The 17,266-nt window shown below is 34.9% G+C and overlaps 1 protein-coding gene across 8 annotated transcripts in view; it reads right to left on the reverse strand.

Moving 5' to 3' along the window:
* The window catches only part of OSBPL1A (oxysterol binding protein like 1A), a 333,490-nt gene that overhangs the window by 180,420 nt on the left and 135,804 nt on the right, over positions 1-17,266 (reverse strand). For all 8 annotated transcript variants that reach the window (XM_007487597.3, XM_056823805.1, XM_001362403.4 and 5 more), the window contains one exon: positions 3,068-3,174. In XM_007487597.3, the coding sequence (XP_007487659.1) occupies positions 3,068-3,174 (107 nt within the window). The remainder of the gene's footprint in view (positions 1-3,067; positions 3,175-17,266) is intronic.

Genomic DNA, 17,266 nt, shown 5'->3' on the forward strand with positions numbered 1-17,266 from the left:
TATTTTTCTCTTGACTTACCTGTTTGTATGCCAACTTTTCTATATAGAACTAGTCTGTTCACAAAGATTGCTTATAAGACCTCTATTTCATTCAAAGTTCATTGTTTCCCTGTAGGAGTATACTTGTTTTGCTAGGTAGGTTATTCTTTGTGTTAAACCTAGTTAATATGTCTTCTGTAAAATTCCAACATTTTAACATGGGGTTGTTAAATCTTGTGTGATCCTGTCTGTGGCTCCTCAGTATCTGAATTAATTCTTTCTGATTGCATGTAATATATTTTTCTTGAACTGTGAACTTTGTATTTAGGTTATATTATTACCAGGAGCTTTCACTTTGAAGTTCCTTTTATGATTCTTTTAGTGGAGTCTTTCAATTTCCACTTTGAATGCTGTTTCTAAGATTTCTGGATGGTTTTCTTGAACAATTTCTTGAAATATAACATCTAGGTTCTTTTTTTTATATTCATAGCTTTCAAGTATTCCAGTGATTCTTAAATTATCTCTCCCTCATCTATTTTCCAGGTTTGTTAGTTTTCACATTGGATATTCTGAATTTTCTTCAATTTTTCAGAATGATTTTGTTTTCTTATGTTTCATTGAGACATTAGCTTCTATTTGGCCAACTGTAATGTTTCATGGAGACATTAGCTTCTATTTGGCCAACTGTAATTTTCAGGAGTTATTTTCTTCAATAAGGCTATTAATTATCTTTTCATATCTTTCTTTCCTAGCTCTTTATTTTTTCCCCTCTGCTGCTATAATTTTATTTTTAAAATCACCTTTTTAATTTGTTACTACTTGACAGATTTACATGTTAGACTAAAGACTAGAATTAAGTCATCCCTCTGCTACTTAGTTCAGAGTCAGAGTTTTATTTCCTGAACTTCTTTCTTGCTGGATTCACAACTAAGGTTTATTATGTTTGTGACCTTTCCTATCCACCCTGTATTTGTGACTCAGAACTGGGCAGTAGGTGACAGAGTTGCCAGATAGCACCTGTTCCTGCAAAGCTTTACCTGAGATCTCATTCTACTCTTGTTCCCTGTCTTGGCCCTCTTTTAGTTCTTAGGAGCTGGAATGCTCTATGCTAAACTTAATCCTGATCAGACACCTTCCCTAGTATCTGTACTCAAGCTGTTCCTCTAAGCTGTCCTGGATAGAAAAAATGACTCACTATGACTTTTTCTTGACTTTCTCAATCAGAATTTACGTCCAGTACATTTTCAATATTTTTGAGAAGGAATAGTGGGGATCTAGATTGTAGGTGGCTAGATGGCTTAGTGAATAGACCACTTGGCAGTCAAGAAAACCTGAGTTCAAATCTAGCCTCAGACATTTCCTAGTTGTGTGGCTCTGGGCAAGTTAACTAACTTCTGTTTGCCTTAACCCACTGAAGTAGGAAATGGCAAACTATTCCAACATCTCTGCCAAGAAAATCCCATAAGGGGTCACAAAAGCAAATGAACAACTGCACAAGGCTGTATTGCTCTTTCTCAGATAGCTTGACTCCATCTATTTTCACACTTCTCTTAAGATCATCAAGACACAACAGAAATATTCTTAGGCCTCCTGTCCCATTAGACTCCTTCTGGGACACTTGATAATGACAGGTTTCAGAGGAAACATATCTAACCCACCTCCCTATATTAGAAGATAAATAATTTATCTTTGTTTGATCCTTTTTAATGTTCATTAGTGTTTTCCTTTTGATGTTTCTATTTAACTCCAGTCATTAAACTTCAATTTTCAGTCTTTTTTACTTGATTTTGATATTTCTTCTTGTCTCATGGATTCTTTGGCTTCAATTTGGTTTGTTTATTAGTTGGGCAAAGTTTTGTACCTCTTGTGCCAAGCAGTTACTTACATTTCCAATTCCTTCTTCCATAGCTCTTATTTCTTTCATAACTCATTTTGTTTCCATTATTTTCCCCTCAAGTACTCTCATTTCATTTAAAAAATATGTTTAGCCCTTTTTTTCAAATTCCTACTACATCTCTTCTAGGAATTCTAGTTGAATTTATGCCTGGGTTATGTTTTAATTTGACACTTTGTTTGGTAGGTAGTTCATGTATACTTAATTATGTGTGCTATCTCATTTTTTTAGAATTTAAGTTCCTAAAAGGAAGGAATTTTTTTTTTTGTATTAACTGTGAACAGAGTACCTAGCACAAAGTATGAGATTAAACAAATACCTACTGATTGACTTGATTATAACCATTAACATTATATATAACATTCTTAAATATCTTCTGATGAAGAAAAACAAATAAGCCATAAGAGTCTGCCAACTGTATGATAAGGAGCTTCACCACTTAGGGACTCAATTTCCTCATCTGCAAAATGAAGGGGTAAGCCTAGTTGACCTCTAAAGTTCCTTATAACCTCAACACTCTGAATTCATGAGTTGCCAAAATAATGGGAGGCATAGGTCTGAGTTACTATCCCACTCAGAGTCCTTTAGTTCCTTATTGTTCCTAAGATGCAATATAGACTACAGTGCTTTTTACTTAAGCCTTTCCACATTCTGGCTTGAACCCACTTTTTCCATTCTAATTTCATATCTAATTTCACCTTTGATACACTATACAATGTAGCCAATTTTCAGCAGCACATCTACTTATACAAGCTATTCCCAAAACTTGGCATTCCATTTTCTATTTCTACAATAGGAGTAACTTTATATCTGAAAGGGACTCCCTTCTCAGTGTATCTTCCTTCAGGGCTCAGCTCAGGTACCTAACTCCTCTCAGAAACCTTTATGTATCTTCCTAGTTGTGAAAGCTTTCTTTATTCAAATTATTAAAAAACAGTCCTTCCCTGACAAAACCAAACAAAACCCCCCAAATTTATATGAAGATGCTAAAAATTCACTGCACCACTTAAATTATGAAAATGTAAGACTTTTACTAATATTTTAGCCTTTGGGTCCTATAGTAGGAGACTACAAGTACATAACTTGGGGTTACTTGACATGCAGTATTCTCCTGGCACTAGCCAAAAGAAATGTTGTCTAATATGCTGATATGGCACCAAAATAATTGAGATAAATTAGCATCAAAATACCTACCCCTTCTTGTTTGGTGAAGAGATTAAGACAATCATTCAAAGCGGCACAAGTTTCTCCAGAGGCTTCAGAGACAGCTTCAACTTTCTGAAGAAATGATGGAAGGATTTCTATAAATGAAAATGAAATGCAAATAATGGGATTTTAGTCACTCTGGTGTTACACAAATAGCTTTAAATATTGTTGTTTTAATGCTGCCATTGAACTATAGTGAGCAAATTATACAACCCATTGTTATTATCAATCATACTACTGATTGAGGACTACTGCACTCTAGTTGTTGAGACAGAGAGAGAGAGAGAGAGAGAGAGAGAGAGAGAGAGAGAGAGAGAGAGAGAGAGAGAGAGATACACATATATGCAAGGTTATAATAAGAGTCTTACAATTTCTTTCAAAAATCCAACTTTACAAATATTGCCTCAGATCCTTACTAGCTGTGTGATCCTGGGCAAGTCACTTAACCCTATTTGCCTCAGTTTCCTGAGTAAAATGAGCTGGAGAAAGAAATGGCAAACTACTTCAGTATCTTTGCCTAGAAAATCCCAAATAAGTTGTGAAGAGTCCAAAGTGACTGGGGAAAATAAAGGTGGGGAGGAGGTCACAGCCAAGTAGCACAATGGATAGAGTGCCAGGCCTACAATCAGGAGGATTTGGGTTCATCTCTGACCTCAGACCCTGGGCAAATTACTTAACCCCAAATGCCTAGGCTTCACTGCTCTTCTGCTTTAGAACTGATATAATTAGCTTCAATTCTAAGATAGAAAGGCTAGTACAATAATAATAATGCACTTTGCATATTATTTCATTTGAACCTAACTACTAACTAGAGAATTAGGTGCTATTATTATCCTTGTTTTATGGATGAGGAAACTAAAGTTGAGAGAAGTTAAAGCAGCTTAGGGCCACAGAGCTACTCTATATTTGGGGCAGTATTTGAATGAAGGTTTTCCCAACTCCAAATCCATAATTCTATTTACTGTGCAACTATCTACCTATATAATCAAGCATTTAGTACAATGTAATACATATGATAAATATTTAATTATGTATTATCTGAATAATGCATAAATGATATGTCAAAACAGGCATAATTAGGAAGGGAAAGAGAAGAGTACAAGCATTTGTATATTGCCTACTATGTGTCGGGCACTATGCTAAGCCTATTTTTTAACAAATATTATTTTATTTGATCCTTACAATAGCCCTGCAAGGAAGGTGCTATTATTATCCTCATTTTACAGTTGAAGAAACCAAGACAAACAGAGATTAAAATGATTTGCCTGGCATTATAAAGCTAATCAGTATCTGAGGCCACATTTGAACTCAGTTCTTCCTGAGTTCAGGCCCAGCCCTCTATCCACTACACTACCAACTGTCTCTATTAAAAGAGCTTAAATGTTCAAATAAAGCACATGTGTTGCTAAAACAAATACCTGACTTTATTTTTTTTTTTAATATTTTTGTAATTTGTTTCCAGGACCTGAATTGGCAGAAAATTCCTAAGAAAAAATCACAAGTAACAGCAAGCCCAGCCAACTTTGTGGTCTAAAACTAGGTTCAAAGTTACTTAATTTCACCGTAGAGCTACAGTTTCCAAAAAAAACCCACATACACAAATTTTATTAACAGAGCCTAGTGAGCTTCTCTAATATATGATACAACCATCTAGTAGAAGACACTGTTTTTTTTTGTGGGTGCTTAATATTTAATATTTATACTTTGCTATTTAATAGGAAATAAAATAGCTATAGTAAAGTACCTTTAAGAGTTAAACACATTTTATTCATTTATTATGAACTGTCATGGCTAAAAGGCAACAGTTAATTTGTTTCTAAACATACAAATAGTCACCAGCTTACCATGAAGTCTGAAAAATTTTAAATGAAAAATAACTTTTACAAAGATGAAAATTGCTTTGAGACACCATCTAAAATGTTTACAGTTTAATTATGATAGCAGGTTACACTTACAATTTGGGAAATTATACATTTAAAGATAACAAGATCTACAGAAAGTATATTTACTTTTCAGCAGTTTCAGTGCTATTCTAAACAAACTATCAAAAAGATACTTTATGAAAGTAACAAAACCGATTCAGAGAATAAAGGAGTTAAACTATCAAGGGAAATAATGAGAAAAAAAAGTTAGAGATGAAGACTATTAAGAAAAATCATTAGGTATCTCCTAATGCTAGTGTCTACATTATACTAAGTGCTAAGAATTTAAAAATAGAGGCAAAAGATAGTTCCTGCCCTCAAAGAACTGACAACCTAAAGGGATAAACAATATGCAAACAAATAAAAAATTTATGAAGCTACAGATGGGATAAATAGGAAAAATTAACAGAGGGAAGGCACCAAAATTAAGAGGTTTTAGGAGGGCTTCCTATAAAAACCAAGATTTTACTTGGAATTTAAAGGAAGCCAGGGAGGTCAGCAGTCAAGGAAGAGAAGGGAGAGAATAATCCTGGGGGAGAGCCAGGGAAAATTCCCTGAGCAGAGTGATGGAAAGTCTTATTTATGGAACAGCCAAGAAACCAGTGTCACTAGATGAAAGACATGTCCAGGAGACCAGTGTAAGAAAATCAGAAAGATAGGAGTAGGCAAGGTAATGAAGGGCTTTGAATGTTAAATAAAGCATTTTGTATTTTCTCCTAAAGGCAACAGGAAGCCACTGGAATTTGTTGAATGGAGGAAAGTATCATGATTGGATCTGTGTTTTTGAAATATCATTTTAGTGGATAAGAATGGATTGGAGTGGGAGAAACCTGAGGCAAGCAGACCAACCAGCAGACTACTGCAATAATCATAGGCATAGGTGATGAAGGCCTGCACTAGCAGAAAGATTGATAAAATAGATAAACCTTTATCTAATTAATTAAAAGGAAAGCAGAAAATCAAATCAATGAAATTGCAAATGAGCAATGTGTGATTATAGAGCAAAAGTAGAAGAGATAAAAAAAGAATAATCAGAACATATGTGCAATTATATGCTAACAAAACAGAGAACACCAAGAAAATGAGGAATACCTTCAAAAATTACAAAATATCCAAGCTAGCATTAAGACCAGGTAGAGATCTTAATTAATAATCCATTTCAGAAAAGGAAATAGGTGTCTCTGCAAAGAAACAATCAAAGAAAAAATTTCCTGGACCTGATGGAATCATAGGAGAATTCTATCAAACTTTTCTTTATTAAAGAAGAGTTAGTACCCAGACCTCACAACTTATCCTCAAAAATTAAGAAATTTAACCAGAGGCCTTTTATGAGACAAATATAAGTCCTAATTCTTAAGCCAGGGAAAGACAGTACACAGAAAGAAAACTACAAGCCAATATCATTCAAAATTTTAAATGGGCCTCTGTTCAAAATGATTAAAAAATTTTAAATAAAATCTTATCAAGTATCCCATAGTGAGAATATCTAAGAAATCATTCATGGAAGGGAGGATAGACCAGAAAAGATTTTAGAGAAAGTACACAGACCCATCTAATCTCTACCAAATTACCTTCCAAATAACTTTAATATAACTGAAATTCTGGAGCAGCACTCATAAAAGGATGAAAGTGAAATGATTTTTCAGCCCAAAATAACTTAAAAGATCAGCATGAAAGGTCTATCCCACTAGACTGGAAATGGAATATGGACTAGAAGGTCAAAGCAAGTCCTCCCAAGGCCTTGGGAGCAGCTAAATCAGCAGCAACTGCTTTCAGAGCTCTAGGTCACAGACAGTAAGAGGGTTGGTCAGAAGGAGATTTTGCAGGGAGTCCTATTGCTGGTTCTGGGTGCAGGACTCTGCTGCACTGCCCACACACAGATCCAGATTGCATTCCTAGGTCGCAATCCCAAGGTGAGGAGGACTACTATTGGCCACAGGGTAGCCAGTGACCAAGGTCACGGTTCCAGGGTGGAAAAGGTGCTTATGATCCCTCAAACATCAGAACAGAGGCCCAGAAAATATTTTAAAAATATCTCTTCTTAGATCTTCCAACCTTAGAAGAACTGAAAACTGATAGATCCCCGGAGCTACCTCTGAAGGCAACTGTATAAAGGAATGGGTGTTGTATTTTATCAAAGGCTTTTTCTGCATCTATTGAGATAATCATGTGATTTTTGTCAGTTTGCTTGTTAATATGGTCAATTATGTGGATGGTTTTCCTAATATTGAACCATCCTTGCATTCCTGGTATGAATCCTGCCTGGTCATAGTAGATGACCCTTGTGATGACTTGCTGGAGTCTTTTTGCTAGTATCCTATTTAGGATTTTTGCATCTATATTCATTAGGGAGATTGGTCTATAGTTTTCTTTCTCTGTTTTTGACCTGCCTGGCTTTGGGATCAGAACCATGTTTGTGTCATAGAATGAATTTGGTAGAACTCCTTCTTGGCCTATTTTGTCAAATAGTTTGTTTAATATTGGGATTAGTTGTTCTCTGAATGTTTGATAGAATTCATTTGTGAATCCATCTGGACCTGGGGATTTTTTCTTAGGGAGTTCTTTGATGGCTTGTTCAATTTCATTTTCTGAAATGGGGTTGTTAAGCTAATTTATTTCTTCCTCTTTTAGTCTAGGCAATTTATGTTTTTGTAAGTATTCATTCATATCACCTAGATTGCCATATTTGTTGCTATATAATTGGGCATAGTAGTTTTTAATGATTGCCTTAATTTCCTCTTCATTAGAGGTGAGGTCTCCTTTTTCATCTTGGATACTGTCAATTTGGTTTATTTCTTTCCTTTTTTTAATTAGACTGACTAGTGCTTTGTCTATTTTATTTGTTTTTTCAAAGTACCAGCTTCTAGTCTTATTTATTAAATCAATAGTTCTTTGACTTTCAATTTTATTAATTTCTCCTTTGAGTTTTAGGATCTCTAATTTAGTCTTCATCTGAGGATTTTTAATTTGTTCACTTTCTAATTTTTTAATTTGCATGCCCAATTCATTGACCTCTGCCCTTCTTAATTTGTTAATATATGAACTCAAGGATATAAATTTTCCCCTGAGTACTGCTTTGGCTGCATCCCATAGGTTTTGAAAGGATGTCTCATCATTGTCATTTTCTTCAATGAAGTTATTAATTGTTTCTATGATTTGTTCTTTAACTAACTGGTTTTGGAGAATAGTATTGTTTAATTTCCAATTAATTTTCGATTTACCTCTCCATGTTCCCTTACTAATTATTATTTTCATTGCATTGTGATCTGAGAAAGTTGCATTTATTATTTCTGCTCTTTTCCACTTGTTTGCAATGTTTTTATGCCCTAATACATGGTCAGTTTTTGTAAATGTACCATGTGCTGCAGAAAAGAAGGTATATTCCTTTTTGTCCCTATTTAATTTATGCCAACTCCTGGGAATATTCCATTTGGAACCCTGGTTCTTGCATCTTGGTTTACAAGTTCTCTAAGTTTCTCTCCATGCCTCTACCACATAAGCAATTCCATGAAATAACACGAAGTACATGAAAATCCATAGACATTAAAATTTTATTGAGTATAATCTATATTCATAGGATTATACTTTATGTACTGTTATTTATATGATTATAAGCACGTACCCTATACCAAGATAAGTAATCAATACATTATGGATACAGGAGTTAGACATAAAGAGTACTACCTTTAGAAAATTAGAGGAACATCAGAGAAGAATTTATGACCATTCAAGAGACAGAAACCATTATAGGATGTAAAATGGATAACTTGGATTATATTAAACTACAAAGTCTTTACACAAACAAAACCAATGCAACCACGATTAGAAGAAAAAGAGAAAGCTAGGGGAGAAATTTTACAGCAAATATTGCTGACAAAGGTCTTAATTTCTCAAATATATAGGGAACTGAGACAAATTTATAAGAATACAAATTATTCTCCAATTGATAAATAGTCAAAGGATATGAATAGGTCATTTTCATATGAGGGAATCAAGGTTGTAAATAATCACATGAAAATATCTTAAGTTGCTCTTGATTAAATAAGTGCAAATTAAAATAAATCTTAGATACCATCTCATCTATCAGACTGGCTAATATGGCAGAAAAAGAAAATAATAAATGCTGAAGGGTATGTGGGACAATTGGAACACTAATGCACTGCTGGTAGAGTTATAAACTGATCTGATCATTCTTTTTATAATCCTTCTAATTTTTAAAATTTCCATGTTATTAATTTTTGTAAGTGAATAATCTTATAAAAGCAAAACTCCAAACCTTATACCCAAATAAACAAGTGAAAAATCATATGCTTTTATCTACATTCCTACTCCAATAGTTCTTTCTCTGCTGGTGGATAACATTCTTTTTCATAAGTCCCTGAGAATTGTTCTGGATCATTGTATTGCTATTAGTAGCTAAGTCTATCACATTTAATCATTCCACAATATTGCTATTACAATGTTTTCCTGGTTCTGCTTATTTCACTCTGCATCAGTTCATGTAGGTCTTTCCAGTTCTTTCTGAAATCATCCTGTTCATTGTTCCTCATAGCACAATAGTATTCTACCATCATATACTCTAATTTGTTCAACCATTCCCCAATTTAAGGACATTCTTTTAGTTTCAAATTCTTTGCCACCTCGAGAAACGCAGCTATAAATATTTTTGTACAAGCAGGTCTTTTCCCATTTTAAAAAATCTCTTTGGGATACAGACCTAGTAGTCGCATTACTGTGATCCAATCATTCTGAAAAGCAATTTGGACTATGCTCAAAGGCTTTTAAAACTGTTCATATCTTTAAAATTAAAACTATAATCACACGAAAAAATATTCTAACATCATATTATGTAAAGAAATGCACAATGAAAGAAATAACCCACACATATCATATTGGCTAAATGAGGGGATGTGGGAAAACTGAGACCAATGCATTATTAGGGAGTTAGGAACTGATTCAACCATTCTGGAAGGTAATTTGGATCTATACACAAAGAACTATAAAACAATATATGTTTTTTAACCTAGTGATACCATTACTAGGTCTGTACCCCAAAGAGATAAAAAGCAAAAGGAAAAGGACTTATATGTAAAAAATATTTATAGCAGCTCCTTTTGAGGTAGCATAGAATTGGAACGTGAGAGAATACCCATAATTTGGGGAATGGCTGAGTTTGTTCTGGCTAAGTTGCAAGCCTAAGAGTCTAAGACAATGGTGTTGCTCTATACGGGGGGGGGGGGGGGGGGGAGGAAGGAAGGGTTAAGGAGGAAGGGGAGGATTTAGTGTAAAAGATAAGTTCTATTTGAGATATATTCAACTTTAAGGTGTCTATTAGACATATAATTTGAGCTATCTTAAAGGCAGTTAGAAATATAAGACTGGATGTCAGCAGAGACACTGGGGAAGGAAAAGTAGATTTAAGAATCTTCAGCATGGAGATGGTAATGAAATTCTTTAGAGATGATGAGAACACTAGGTAAAGTAGTATTGTGAGAGAAGAAGGCACAAGACAGAACTCAGAGGAACATCTTCAATTAGATAGTGTGAAATAGAAGAGAATCCAGCAAGAGACTAAGAAGTGGTCAAATAAAAGGGAAGAGAAAAGGGAGAGTGTCCCAGAAACCTAGAGAGAAATCAGAGAATTTCAAGGAGTTAGCAAGAGTGCCAAACGCTATTCAAAGGTCATGGATGAGTTTGGAGAAAAGGCCACTAGATTTGGCAACTAAGAGATCATTAGTAACTTTGAAGAGGGCAGTTTCAGTGGAATAAGGTCAGAAGACAGACCATAAAGAGTTAACAAGAGTGAGAGGAAGGAAAGCAGATGGCCTTTTCAAGGAGTTAGGTCAAAGGACAGAAGAGATTTAGGAAATAGCTAGAGAGGATGGAAAGATCAAGTGACATTTTTTAAGGGATCTCTTCTGTAGAAATGGGAAGTTCTTCATGGATATGAAACATTACATATGTTTTCATATTTTTTCAATTTATTGGTTGGTTTTGCTTTTTAAAACTTTCTTCCTCAATTTTTTTTCTTTAAAAATATTCTTTGTAATATAGGATAGATCTCTGGGAGGCAGAGGGATACTAGGAGAAATTTAGAAGATATAAAAACAAAAGATATCAATAAAATTATTTTTAAATGTAATAAGTGAACAAGAACAGAATGCACAATACATCTTTTAGATGCAAGGAATTTATTATAAACATCATTCAGTGCCTATCTATTTAAATAGGTAATGATGAGAAAAAAAGGAAAATTACAAATGCTGGAGGTGATAGGAAAAAATAGCTACTCCAAAGCTCAGTTGATGGAACTATGAATTGGTTCAACCATTCTGGAAAGACATTTGTCAACGGCGAAACATCCTTTCAAACCTTATGGGATGCAGCCAAGGCAGTACTTAGAGGAAAATTCATATCCCTGAGTGCATATATTAACAAATTAGGGAGGACAGAGACCAAGGAATTGGAAATGCAAATCAAAAAACTTGAGAATGAACAAATTAAAAACCCCCAGAAGAAAACCATACTAGAGATCCTAAAAATTAAGGGAGAAATTAATAAAATAGAAAGTGACAGAACTATTGAGCTAATAAACAAGACTAGAAGCTGGTACTTTGAAAAAACAGACAAAATAGACAAAGTACTGGTTAATTTAATTAAAAAAAGGAAAGAAGAAAGGCAAATTAATAGCATCAAGGATGAAAAGGGGGATCTCACCTCAAATGAAGAGGAAATTAAGGCAATCATTAAAAACTACTTTGCCCAACTATATGGCAATAAATTTACCAATCTAGGTGATATGGATGAATATTTACAAAAATATAAATTGCCTAGACTAACAGAAGAAGAAATAGTTTTCTTAAATAATCCCATATCAGAAATTGAAATCCATCAAGCCATCAAAGAACTGCCTAAGAAAAAATCCCCAGGGCCTGATGGATTCACCAGTGAATTCTATCAAACATTCAGAGAACAGTTAACCCCAATATTATACAAACTATTCGACATAATAAGCAAAGAGGGAGTCCTACCAAACTCCTTTTATGACACAAGCATGGTACTAATTCCAAAGCCAGGCAGGCCAAAAACAGAGAAAGAAAACTATAGGCCAATCTCCCTAATGAATATAGATGCAAAAATCTTAAATAGGATACTAGCAAAAAGACTCCAGCAAGTGATTAGAAGGGTCATCCACCATGATCAAGTAGGATTCATACCAGGGATGCAGGGCTGGTTCAACATTAGGAAAACTATCCACATAATTGACCACATCAACAAGCAAACCAACAAGAATCACATGATTATCTCAATAGATGCAGAAAAAGCCTTTGATAAAATACAACACCCATTCCTACTAAAAACACTAGAAAGCATAGGAATAGAAGGGTCATTCCTAAAAATAATAAACAGTATATATCTAAAACCATCAGCTAATATCATCTGCAATGGGGATAAACTAGATGCATTCCCATTAAGATCAGGAGTGAAACAAGGATGCCCATTATCACCTCTATTATTTGACATTGTATTAGAAACACTAGCAGTAGCAATTAGAGAAGAAAAAGAAATTGAAGGCATCAAAATAGGCAAGGAGGAGACCAAATTATCACTCTTTGCATATGACATGATGGTCTACTTAAAGAATCCTAGAGATTCAACCAAAAAGCTAATTGAAATAATCAACAACTTTAGCAAAGTTGCAGGATACAAAATAAACCCACATAAGTCATCAGCATTTCTATATAATTCCAACACAGCTCAGCAGCAAGAACTAGAAAGAGAAATCCCATTCAAAATTACCCAAGACAAAATAAAATACTTAGGAATCTATCTCCCGAGACAAACACAGGATCTATATGAACACAACTACAAAACACTTTCCACACAACTAAAACTAGACTTGAACAATTGGAAGAACATTAACTGCTCATGGGTAGGACGAGCCAATATAATAAAAATGACCATCCTACCCAAACTCATCTATCTATTCAGTGCCATACCCATGGAACTCCCAAAAATTTTTTTTACTGATTTAGAAAAAAACATAACAAAGTTCATTTGGAAGAACAAAAGATCAAGGATACCCAGGGAATTAATGAAAAAAAATACAAAGGAAGGGGGTCTTGCAGTCCCAGATCTCAGACTATATTATAAAGCAGCGGTCATCAAAACAATTTGGTACTGGCTAAGAGACAGAAAGGAGGATCAGTGGAATAGACTGGGGGCAAGCAACCTCAGCAAGACAGTATATGACAAACCCAAAGATCCCAGCTTTTGGGACAAAAACCCACTATTTCATAAAAACTGTTGGGAAAATTGGAGGACAGTGTGGGAAAGATTAGGCTTAGATCAACACCTCACACCCTACACCAAGATAAATTCAAAATGGATGAATGACTTGAACATAAAGAAGGAAACTATAAGAAAATTAGGCGAACACAGAATAGTATACATGTCAGACCTTTGGGAAGGGAAATACTTCAAAACCAAGCAAGAATTAGAAAGAATTACAAAATGCAAAATAAATAATCTGGATTACATCAAATTAAAAAGTTTTTGTACAAACAAAACCAATGTAACCAAAATCAGAAGGGTAGCAACAAATTGGGAAACAATCTTCATAAAAACCTCTGACAAGGGTTTAATTACTAAAATTTATAAAGAACTAAATCAATTGTACAAAAAATCAAGCCATTCTCCAATTGACAAATGGGCAAGGGACATGAACAGGCAATTCTCAGCCAAAGAAATCAAAACTATTAATAAGCACATGAAAAAGTGCTCTACATCTCTTATAATCAGAGAGATGCAAATCAAAACAACTCTGAGGTATCATCTCACACCTAGCAGATTGGCTAACATGACAGCTATGCAAAGTAATGAATGCTGGAGGGGATGTGGCAAAGTGGGGACATTAATTCATTGCTGGTGGAGTTGTGAATTGATCCAACCATTCTGGAGGGCAATTTGGAACTATGCCCAAAGGGCGATAAAAGACTGTCTGCCCTTTGATCCAGCCATAGCACTGCTGGGCTTGTACCCCAAAGAGATAATGGACAAAAAGACTTGTACAAAAATATTCATAGCTGCGCTCTTTGTGGTGGCCAAAAATTGGAAAATGAGGGGATGCCCCTCAATTGGGGAATGGCTGAACAAATTGTGGTATATGTTGGTGATGGAATACTATTGTGCTAAAAGGAATAATAAAGTGGAGGAATTCCATGTGAACTGGAACAACCTCCAGGAAGTGATGCAGAGCGAAAGGAGCAGAACCAGGAAAACATTATACACAGAGACTGATACATTGTGGTACAATCGAAGGTGATGGACTTCTCCATAAGTATCAATGCAATTTCCCTGAACAATCTGCAGGGATCTAAAAAAAAATACTACCCACAAGCAGAGGATAAACTGTGGGAGTAAAAACACCGCTGAAAAGCAACTGCTTGACCACAGGGTTGGAGGAGATAAGACTGAGGAGAGACTCTAAATGAACACTATAATGCAAACTCCAACAACAGGGAAATGGGTTCGAGTCAAGAACACATGTGATAACCAGTGGAATCATGCGTCGGCTATGGGAGAGGGAAAGGCGGGGGGGGGGGGGGGGGGGGGAGGGGAGGAAAAGAAAACGATCTTTGTTTCCAGTGAATAATGTATGAAAACGACCAAATAAAATAATATTAAAATTAAAAAAAAAAAAAGACATTTGTAAAAATAGCCAAAAAGTAAATAAACTATTCATACTCTTTGACCTATAAATATTACTACTAAGCCTAAACACCATAAGACAAAAGAATAGGGAAAAGAAAGAAAAGGAGTTCACCAAAGCATTTTTAAAGACAAAGAACAGAACACAAAAGCCAGCAGGAAACTCAGAAAACAAGCAGGACAGCCTTGAAAGTTATACAACGAATTTATCATGTAGTTCAAAGGAATAAACAAATTGTATTTAACAGATCTTCAGTTTGATGTGCAATCTTATTTATCTGTTAAATTTGTTTATGGAAATGTTCATTTTGCTTTTTGAGTTCAGATTTTTAAAAAATTAAATGAAAAGAATTTACCTACTGCCTAATAAAAATTTTAAATTATTAGGTCTCACAATAAAGGCTTTCTATGATTTTTGTTGAACAAAATTTTCCCATCTCTTCTGAGCTATATGCTCTAGCTAAACTGGTTAGTTTCTTAACCAAAACCATCTTATACTCTCCTGCCACTGTAATTATGCTCCCATTTTTCTTCCATGCAAAAGAATCCTTTTCCTCACGTCTTAATCTCTAAATATTACCCATATTTCAAGTACAAGTGCTGGCATTCCATGAAGATCTCCCTGATTACTTCTGGAAATGCATTATTTCTCTTACGAATTTCCACATCACTTGTTTATACTACTTATAATTTCAGACAGGAATAACACATATACATAAAAAAATAATCACAGAGCCTCTGAATTACTAGAGTATTGGATAAATAATTTTCATTAGTATATATAATATATACCATATTCACTACTTCAACAGACATTTATTAAGCACTTACTATATGCTATGGTAGTGTGGTAGGCCCTAAAAGACAAAGATAATAAGATGCTGTCCCTTGTTCTGAAGAAGTCTTGTCTAATAAAGGCAAACTTGGTACAAAAATAATCATAACAGCAAGTAGCATTTGATAAGTGAACAGAAGAGAAACAAAGTATTGTGACAGGTTTCAGAAGAAGAGATTACTCTGGTATGAGAGGTTCAGAATCTTTTATCTGGCAACCCAGGCTTTCTACAATTTGGAAAACACCCACCCTCTTTCCAGTCTTTTGGCATTCCTTATTACTCCCCAAATAATAACTAAGCTTTCTCATCTCCATTCCCTTCTTTATACTATTCCCTAATCTTGGAGCATTCTTTGTCTTTCCACTTCATCTGCTAACTTTCTTACCTAGTCAAATATTTTATCCTCTTGGAGACTTCCATGATCTCCTTGATCAGTAAATTCTGTCTCAAAATCTCACAAAATACTTTGTCTTCCAACTCTAATATAATTCCAGGTATGTATATATTATTGCCATCTAGGCTGCAAGTTCCCTTATGGTGGAGACTGTTCAAACTAAATTAAATCTCAACACCATTAAGAAAAGTTCCATTAGGTCCCATGCAAGTACTCAAACTAAACGAACATTGAACATAGGATAGATTTTCTTTAATCTGACCAACAAAAAATAACCTCAAAAAGACTTGTATTCAAAGGTCATAAACAATCAAAACAACACCCTTCCCTTTCCAGTCTGCCTTCAATGATCTACAAAGTCCTCTTGCTTTACTGCCCTCAGGGTTGAAGTCTACCTTCCCCACCTCATCCCTGGAGAAAATTGTTCAGGGTCATTGGAGAGCTCAACTCTCACTGTATAAAACGGACCGGTACATATAACACAAAACACTAAGCCACACCTCTGCTTGGTTTAAGAACTCTGACTGAAGTGATAAAAATCCATAGTGGAGGAACTCATCCTTGAGACTATCATTCCTCTATTACCTGCTTGCAGCTCTAAGTTTTGCCTAGAACTCCTGGTTGCTGTCTTTATCTGCTGCCATCCCTGGAGCTGGGAGGTACCCAAGAGAAATCTTGGAAAAGTGCAGGCACTCCAGACAGAGTTAAGTCTATGAGGATAGCCCCCTTTAGTATTTGTAACTCCTAGTTCTAGTTCTTGCCATTCATCTGTTTTTGCTCTTCCTCATATGGGCCAAGTCCAAAAGTGTAAACATAAGCATATAAACTGAATCATCCTTCATTAGTATTAAAAGGGCAAGGGAAGTACCCAAGGCCTAATGAGTTTGTAACACATAGTGGGGGGTTGGAGTATCAGGCTCCTCCTGGACATGCTATCTACAAATGTATTAACCTTATATTGCTAGTAACCAAAAGACAATTTTACTACCATATGAAGTGGCCCTTCAAATGTATTCTTATAAAAGGCTAAAAATCACAGGTAACTTCTCAGTTATCTGTGTGAGAAATCCTCTGGATAAGGTATCTTTTTGTTTAACACTTGTTCTCAAAGTTCAAAAGACAAAACAATTATCCTCCAAAGTCCTATAAGCTTCAAGAGGAATATACTTTACAAGACTCAAGAAGTATTTGCATTTGCTAATTTAATTTAACTTTAATATACATCTTATCACTCATGGTCAGCTAGAGGACTAATAAAAAAAATATTTGTAAGAAAAGAACAAAATGGAGGCAGCTTGAAAAGGAGGCAAAGGAAATGAAAGAT

The sequence above is a fragment of the Monodelphis domestica genome, chromosome 3 (assembly GCF_027887165.1).
Source record: "Monodelphis domestica isolate mMonDom1 chromosome 3, mMonDom1.pri, whole genome shotgun sequence".
Taxonomy (NCBI): Eukaryota; Metazoa; Chordata; class Mammalia; order Didelphimorphia; family Didelphidae; genus Monodelphis; species Monodelphis domestica.